Consider the following 9,202-nt stretch of genomic DNA (forward strand, 5'->3'; position numbering starts at 1 on the left):
CCTGCCTCTGCCTCCCGAGTGCTGGGATTAAAGGTGTGCGCCACCATCGCCCGGCTTACATATTTAATTCTTGAGAGCTACTTTGGTTCTGCCCCATTCTGCCTGACCCTTATCATTTTCTCATCTTTCTGCTTCAGCAATTACACAATTAAAAGCATTGTGTATAGATCTTCTGTATTTTATGTCAGATAAGTGATGGAACAATAATAACAACCAGACACTTAAGTCTATTTTTTCTAGTTATTGTTCTTTTCTCTGAGTCTCTTTCATATTAACCCCCTATTTTGTCACAGTTTTTTTTGTGTGTGTGTGTAAAAGATGATGCTTTGAGACCTCCCTTATATGCTTCGATACTAGCAATACTTTAACGTGTGTGTTCTAGTTAGTGCATAGCTGATTCAAAGGTCATTCAGTCTTCTTCAGTGTCAAAGACGTTGTCCTCAAAAACACCCTTTCCTTAACGTTAGAAAATGTAACCTGATGGAATATTCATTCGACTCCCATTCATCCTAAATCTGACAATGAATTTATAAAAAACATTTCGGGGTCATTTCAAGGTGTGACAGTGGTTGTGCAATGGTCGTAGAAAAGCTGGGAGCATGTCTACTTTGGAGTAGTTTTATACTTAGAAAAAGTTACAAAGACAGGCCAGAGACTTACCATAGATCCGCTTTCTGTTTCCCCAGTCGCCAACACCTTCCAACAGTGTTGTCATGAGTTAGTTGTCTTATTTTTCTAAAATTTTTGCAGGGTGTAGCTCAGGCTCTCTGTGTTACAGGAGTTTAATGGGCATAGCACGCTGCGTGGCTTCCTCACGTCTCTCTCTCCTCATGCTCTTCTAGGCCACGACAGTTTCTCTGAGCTTTTGACTCATGCTTTAGGTTTTATCTTCCCCACTATGAATTACTACAAATAGAATAAATACTGCTGCTTTTGGTTTACCTAGTTTGTCTTTCCCAAAGTTCACCTTTTATATTTCCTCAATTTTGCTTTGTTTTTCTCCCAGATGTGAGATGCATAAAATATTGTATGTATTCCTTTCATACTAGATTCTTTCGCTTGTCAATATGCTTGTCTGAAATTCATCCATGTTTTCATAACTCATTATCTCTATGTTCCAATGATATCCTTATTTATGGGCATCTTATTCTTTTGCTGTTCAACTATTGAACATCTTGTTTGCTTCCTGTGTCCACGAATATGAAGTTGCTGTATTTATTCTGATGCTGTTAAAAAGTCAATTCCCAGGTTTTCTGTTCTGATTGCTTTAGTTTAGAATACAATTATTCATTTATTTTAACTAGCTACATTTTCATATGTATGCTACACGTACATACGCATGCAAGCTATTTATGAGGTGCTATATGACATTTTGATTCTTTTCTGACATTTTCTTTACAGATATTCAAGAATTTTATGAGGTGACATTATTAAATTCTCATAAAAGCTGTGAACAGAAGATAGAAGAAGCCAACCAAGTTGCACAGAAATGGGAGAAGACTCTCGTTCATGATCCATGCCGTGATGGTCTGCAAACATCTGCAGAGGTATGCTGCGGAAACCCCTCTGAGGCTGGAGAGATGGAGACTCATGTTTGTAAAGGCTGAGGGCCGTCATTACAGTAGTGTAGTCATTGTTCCTGTCGAATGGCAGCGGTAATATGCTTGCAGTCTTAATCCAGTGAAATCTGGAGTTTTCTAAGAGACAATTTAGACTATGAGAAAGGCAAGGCTTGCATAGTTGTAGATATGGTTTTTCATATCTGTTAGGACTGTTTGCTTAATTTGAAGTGGCGCAGGTTTGAACATTCACATAACCAACCAAGAAAATAATCCTCCTCCAGGGACACTCTTGGTTTCAAGATGTGGTAGGAATTGGAGCTGACTAATGGGAAAATAGAGTATGCTAAGTCTGTGATTTTCACAGCAGAGAAACATATCCCGGAGTATGGATGATATGAGTCTTTAGCATGTAGAAGCAAAATACTAAAAGTACTAGTTCTATTTCTTTCTGTCTTTGAATTATTTAAATTAAGTTTTTATAACTATTTTTTATGTAGGTAAGTCTAGCACACATATATTAGTGGCAATGCGTATGCATTTAAAATATAACTCACACACTCAAAACAATGTTAAAAGTTAGGATTCAGTGGACAACAGTTTGGAGACCATAGAGTTTATAGTTACCAAAAGGAAACACAAATCAATGCTCTGTTTTGTGTTTATAGCTGAAGACAACTATGGAGCCACAGGCAGAGCAATGATGCTTTCATATATCTGAGGAGCTAGTAGAATCTGAAGGCTATTGTAAGGGGGAAAGTTGTTCTTCAGGGGTGTGGCTTCTGGTATGTTGCTATTGCTCCATTGGAAAGCATCATACACATGCATATAGGTTCCACACTCATCGGACGCAGTGGTTTATTAAACAAAACAAAAAGGAAAACATGATGTGTTGTGGGTTGTGATCCAGAATGTGTTTGACGGAAGAGTAAGATGTACATACGATCGAAATATGTCACATACATTTATGAAATTCTTAAAAGCAAACACAGCGCACACACACACATACAGTCACTGTTTTGAAGGGATGAGGGATTAAAACTTGCACTCCATTTCTCAACTCTGGTGCTTTATAGCTTATAGCATATCTTGGACGCTGTAAGAATTCTGTTGCCAATCAATGGCATGGACCTTGGTTACTGAACTTTTTATTTGTTAAATTAAAGTTTCTTTTATACTTTCTGTATTACTTAGAATTGATTTGGAAATGAGGTAGGATGGAGTCTGATGATCGTCTTAGTTACTCTGAGAAAAAAATAACAAGGACAATAATTTCCAAATCAGTGGATGCCCAGCACTTGAATCACAAAAATGGATGGCACTCTACTTTCAAAAGTTAGAAATAATGATTTTTGACCTTTACAACCTCTTTTTATACAGACATATTTATTTCATAAAATTCATATGTGAATCTTTATTTATATAACGAATATAAACAATATAATGTATATGGTATAGAGAAGTAGATTACATTTCTTTTATATTTTTATTCATTTTCTTTTAAGATTAGATTACATTATGTTAGAAAAGTGGAAATAAACAAGAATAGGGTAAAAGATTATGAGGAAGATTGGAGGCTGAGCAAAAGGACATATGGGACATAAAAGAGAATAAGAGGCTAGTGACAGTTAACAAGGAAGTCTATGTAGTGGCAGAAGAGTGACTGGGGACATTGAGTATGGAAGAGAACCTTTGAAATACACTGTGCTCAGTTGGAAAGACAGATTTATGTTTCATAGGGACAATAGCTTATAGGGCATTTTCAGTATTTTTCTTAAGATTTACACATTTATCTCATTTGCATTGGTGTTTTTGCCTTCATGAATGTCTGTGTGAGGGTGTTTGATCCCCTGGAATTGGAGTTACAGACAGTTGTGAGCTGCCATGCAGGTATTGGGAACTGGACCCTGGTCCTTTGGAAGAACAGCTGGTGCTCTTAACCTCTGAAGCACCTCTCCAACCCCATTGTAGGGCTATTTTATGTCCTGTATTTTAAAACTGTTTCTAAAACTTAAGTAGTTTATAAGTCAGTATTTAGGTCATCTCAAAATTTCTTTCATGAGTACCATTGTGGTTGAGATTCCCATGTAAATATATAGCTACATGGATACTTCTAATTTACATTAGGTAGATCTTCTGAGAGATATTACTGAATCTAAGAATACTGATATTTTTAGAATCTTAGATTGGCAAAGTGTTTGCAGGTAGGTCTTACCATCAAACCTACCTTTGAATCTTTCTTTTCTGTTTATCTGCCTATGTTCAGACTAGCTTATCATAAATTATCTAAAATAATTTGTAAAATTGATAGAGGCCATTGTTGCTTAATGCCTTTATAGGGCAATTATTTGTTCACTATTGGGACTCGACTATTAGCTATCTCTCTTGTGATTCAGTAAAACTATTTACTGTTAGGTGGTGTTATAATCTATATTATTTCATAATAGTGACTTTAATAAAGCAAGCATCCTGTCAGAATTATTGCATTTATAACTTTGTTGATCAAGATTTCCCTTATGGTGTTATTTAGCATTCAATATATATACATACACATATATAATTGCTATATATATATGTATTAATTTTATGTGCTAGAGTCTATGCCCTTTACATTTTCTCAAGACAGGGTTGTGTAGTTCGATTTGGCATCACCCTGACTTTATTGTTGACAATGACCAGCTTCTGACCTCGGCTTCCATGGACCTGCGACTGAACATGCATGTCTCCTTATGTGGTTTCTGTGGTGCTGGAACCAAACCCATGGTTGGCGCATGCTAGGCAAACATGCTCCTAGCTGTGGTACCTAACAGTTGCTACTCCATTTTGCTTTTTATTCTTCTCCTTTTATTTTTCTTTGCTTTATTGTTGTTTAGCTCTCAAATTAGTTAAGCTCTCTCCTATGCTTTACCAGCCCTTTATAGACTTGGAATTTGGCCTACGTAAAATTTCAGAAACTTGTGTTTATTCAATTTCTAGATGCCAAGTGTCATATACATATGTAATTTTGCATAATTTCGTGTGTATGTTTGTCCTAATTCAATTCTTTGAAATTTTCGGCCGGGCGATGGTGGCGCACGCCTTTAATCCCAGCACTCGGGAGGCAGAGGCAGGCGGATCTCTGTGAGTTCGAGACCAGCCTGGTCTACAGAGCTAGTTCCAGGACAGGCTCCAAAGCCACAAAGAAACCCTGTCTCAAAAAACAAAAACAAAACAATTCTTTGAAATTTTCAACTTTTCATTTTTCTCTTACTTTCGGCCTATACTACATTAGCTTATTGACATATAAGATAAACCTGGTTAATAACTTAGTACGGTTTTGCCTATACTCATATGATACGCATTCATATAAAACTATAAACGTATGTGTAGGTTCTAAATGTAAAGCCACACTAGGCATATATGTACACAAGTAAGAAGTTTTGAGATGTGGCTATTTTTTGAAATGTTCCTAGTTTTTCCTCAAGTTGTCTGGTAGTTTTAGTTTTTCTGATGACTGTGTAATTTCATAGCGTAGGTGTATAATAACATGCTCAGCCGTTCCCAGCAGTGTGGATTTTCTGTTCCCAGGGTCCTTCCTGCATGAGCAATGCTGCCATCATCTTTATACGTGCATCGGCGTTGGCTGGGGCTTTTGTTCTATAGAATAAACTCTCAGGGGTGGATTTCTTGGCTTGGATATATGCATGATTTCAGTTTGAATAAGGCTTTTGAGAACAATGTCACTTGTCACATCCCTGCCACAGTGCCTAGAGACATGGCTCTCACCTCAGAGTGCTCCGGCACCTCTGAATTTCTGCCAGTTTCGTGGGTGTCGTGATAACCAGCTTCACTTCATTTCTGGACTGCAGACTCCTGGTGAACTGGAGCCCCGTTTCAGAAGTCTGTTGACTGAGAATGTGCCTGTCTGCTAACTTCCTCATAGTCCACATCTTCTCTAGCTGGACTCCTTTGTTTGCCATTTAACATGGCCATTTTGTATATTTAAATTATCCATTTTGTATACAGACTTTCTTAAGGAAAATGATTTCCATGAATTTATATACATGTAGTACCTTTGCTTTATTTTATCAGTATCTTTTCTTTAGATTTATTGCTTAGGAAAAACACTCTTTAAAACATTAGGGTAGGGCAGGACAATGTATTAATAAGTAGAAAACTTTGTTCATATCTGTGCTTAGTGGGGTATAAAAGCTATAAAGTTGGGAGGGGAGTGTGCTCAGGGAAATATGGGCGTAGTTGCAGTATGGAAATGGTAGTATATATGTTCATACTTCACAGCATACTTGTATGAAATTCTCAAGAATAAAAAGTTAAATATTAAAAAGCAAGCAAACAAGCAAGAAGGCACCTTGCTTGCAAACCTGATGACCTGAATCCCGTATTCAATAAGTACATTGAGTTGCCTCCTGCCTGCAATACTAGCGCTCCTACTGCCTAGTGGGAGACAGAATTGCCTGACAATTTCGTTATGCAGCACAGTGTCAAAAACAATAGGAGAGACCCTTCCTCAAATTGAAGACTGCAAAGCATAAGTGATGTCTGAAGAGTTATCCTCTGACCTTGATGTGTGTGCCCTCGTGCACTCTCCCCCCTCACCATACACACCAAATAACTAAGTAAATAGCTTTTCAAAATATAGCCTAATTCTAGTCATCCACTAAACGATTATCTGGCTCCATATACATTAGCACTTTTAATGATCTGTAAATAGATGTTACCATTACAAAGATAAATAACCGAGACTTATTTGCACTCATTTATTATTCCGTGTCAGAATTAGCATACATACATGCACACACTTCTGAACAAGTCTTTTTTCAGATGCAATTTCAGAGTTTATTTTAACTCTATTTTGTGTTCCTTACCACTTGGCCTGTGTTGGTTTAAGTATAGACCAGCCGTATCTTTTTATTTTTATAATATATTTTTATATTTCGAAATGATAATTACATGATTTCTTTCTCCTATTCCATTCCCCAAGCACCTTTTGATCTCTCCCTCAAATTCATATATGTCTGTATATTCTAAGTTCATAAATGCAGCCTGCTCAATCCCTATAATGATACTTGTGCTTGATGACTTCATGACTTTTGACTTGATACCGGATCACCAGTTGGAGGCTCTTCCCTGCAGAAGCCCATGTCTTCCACTCTGAGCATTCCTCAGTTGCACATATTCTTTGTCTAGAGCTGAGAGTCTGGGGAATGTGACCCTTCCATGTTAGCCTGTCCACGGTGTCACTGTTATTCAAGTCTTGTTTAGGCAGGCAAGTCGAAGGGATTTCTTGGGTGTAGCCTCCTTGACGATACAGCCTTACTGAAAACTTCCTGTTTCTTCTGTTCCTACCGTTTTCCACCCCCTCTTTCACAATGATTCCTGAGCCTTTGGGTGCAGGAATTGTGCTGTGGATGTATCACTTGGGACAGTGCCCCCTAGGGTCTTTTGTTTTCTACATTTTGGCTGGCTGTGGTTTGGTGTTATTGTTTCCATCTATTGCAAAGAGACGTTTCTTTGAGGAGGGGTGGGTATAAGGACAATACTTAGAATGTAGGTATGCAGACTTAGGAAAGTGTCAGCTGTGGGCTCTCCTCCAGGATGCATGACTTCACTAGGCTCTGGGTTTTGGTGGAGTTTCCATCACCAGACATTCTTTCCCCCTTGTTCAGTGGGCTTTAGATCCAATCACTGAGCTGTCGATGCACACCAAGATATGTGTATGACTCTTTCACCCTCAGTGCTGCTGTGCCGTGCTCTGACTGTCTCTGTCTTCAACATCAGAGCATGAATATCTCCTCCAGTAAGTTTGCTTCTTCAGAGAGTCGGGCTGTTTAAGATGTCGAGTCTTCCCAGCCTGTTCCCACGAAGGTAGAGATGGGCACAAAGAGTGAAGTGTCCATCATTTGGGATTTCAGTGTATCTTTCTTTCCATTTTCTTATCAGGGCTTCTGTAAGATGTAGGCTACTAGAGAAGACCTTGACATGACTCAGTTATCAAATCTCCCAATGAAAGTAATGGATTCTTAGACCTGGATGGAGTGGGGAGGACCTTGGACTTCCCACAGGGCAGGGAACCCTGACTGCTCTTTGGACTGGAGGGGGAGGGGAAATAGAGGGAGGCGGAGGGAAATGGGAGGAGGGGAGAAGGTTAAAATTTGTAATAATAATAATAAATAATAGATTCTGTCATCTAAAACAATGACAAATGACATTCTTATATGATTGTTAAATTGTCTCTGAAAACAAAATGTGAAAACATCAATGGCAATATCAACTGGAAAATTGCTTCCTAAAAGGTTAGATGATGGTTGTTAGTACATTTATGCATAAAATGATTTTTTCTTAAGATGTCCATTAACACATAGCAACCTTAATTAATGCAGAGAAACTGCAAAGGGATTGCCCTTTGATGACTTCAGTCTACCCAGGGGAAGCAAAACTAAAAACTAGTCTCTGAAATAGTAAGACTTTATTATATGAATTTAGCATTTAACTTAATATTATGAACTTTCTCAGTAAATTCAAGTCAATATCTTAAGTATTCTGACAATGTGAAGACAAAATGTAGTAGCATAAGAATGAAAATTCCAAGGCAAACTAGCACTGGATTAAGTATTTTAAAGATATGTAGGCATCAGATTATTTGGCTGCCAGATATTATTATTGTTTAACTGCTGAGACGGTATCTGCCCTCTTGGGTAAGGGCAGTCACAAGAAAAGAAACTAATATATATTCAGTGACTATCTTAGTGTCTATCAAAGAGTAATATTTTTACTTTTTTTTTTTTGCTTTTTGAGTGTGTACACATGAACAAGTATATATAGAGGTTAGAGGAGACTTGCAGGAGTTAAAAGTCCTATAGCCATATGTAAAATCCTTTGATATCATTTTTCTATCATTATCCTGATCTTCGTGTCTTAAATCTTCCTTGGAGCCAAAAAAAATAGTGTTATTATTCAGTTCTGCGTTTTCTCAAAGTTTCTGTTTCTCAATTGTTTGCTTGCAATTACATCCCCATTTTCCTCCACGACTCTCTCTTGCCAATGCACAAATATTCTTCAGTAAATGCTCTGTGACAACCAAGACATTCTGCAGTGATGTATATCTCTGTGCCAAGACCTGTGCTTGATGATACACAATAAGATAATATTGGTAGACCATGTGACTTTGAGAGGGGTAAGGAGAAGGCTATAGGAAGCATTATGCTGACACCTAGTAATCACTACGAGATAACTTCTGAAATTGTTTTCGTTTCATTTTTATTTTACTGTATGGTGTTTTTGCCTGCATGTGTCTGTGTACCGTGTATACACCATGTTTGGAGAGGTGAAATGAGGGTATTGGATTCCTTTTGACTGGCATTGCAACTGGGCTGATTGTGAGTTGCCGTGTGGGTGTTGGGAATTGAACCCAAGTCCTCTGGAAGAGGAAGAATACTCTTACCCAGTCTCTAGCCTAATAGTTTTACTCTTTGAGAGTTTCATATAATGTATTTTAAACATATTCACACTTCCGCCAAATTATCTCTCTACTCCTCTATCCCTTCTTACTCACTACTCAACCTTGAGTTTTCTCCTCCTCCTCCTCCCTCCTCCTCTTCTTTCTCCTCCTTCTCCTCCTCCTCCTCCTCCTCCTCCTCCTCCTC

At 38.0% G+C, this 9,202-nt stretch overlaps 1 protein-coding gene across 2 annotated transcripts in view; it reads left to right on the forward strand.

Moving 5' to 3' along the window:
• The window catches only part of Dlg2 (discs large MAGUK scaffold protein 2), a 1,686,730-nt gene that overhangs the window by 176,309 nt on the left and 1,501,219 nt on the right, over positions 1 to 9,202 (forward strand). For both annotated transcript variants that reach the window (XM_026784310.1, XM_026784311.1), the window contains exon 3: positions 1,402 to 1,547. In XM_026784310.1, the coding sequence (XP_026640111.1) occupies positions 1,402 to 1,547 (146 nt within the window). The remainder of the gene's footprint in view (positions 1 to 1,401; positions 1,548 to 9,202) is intronic.

This window comes from Microtus ochrogaster, chromosome 22 (assembly GCF_000317375.1).
Source record: "Microtus ochrogaster isolate Prairie Vole_2 chromosome 22, MicOch1.0, whole genome shotgun sequence".
Lineage (NCBI taxonomy): Eukaryota > Metazoa > Chordata > Mammalia > Rodentia > Cricetidae > Microtus > Microtus ochrogaster.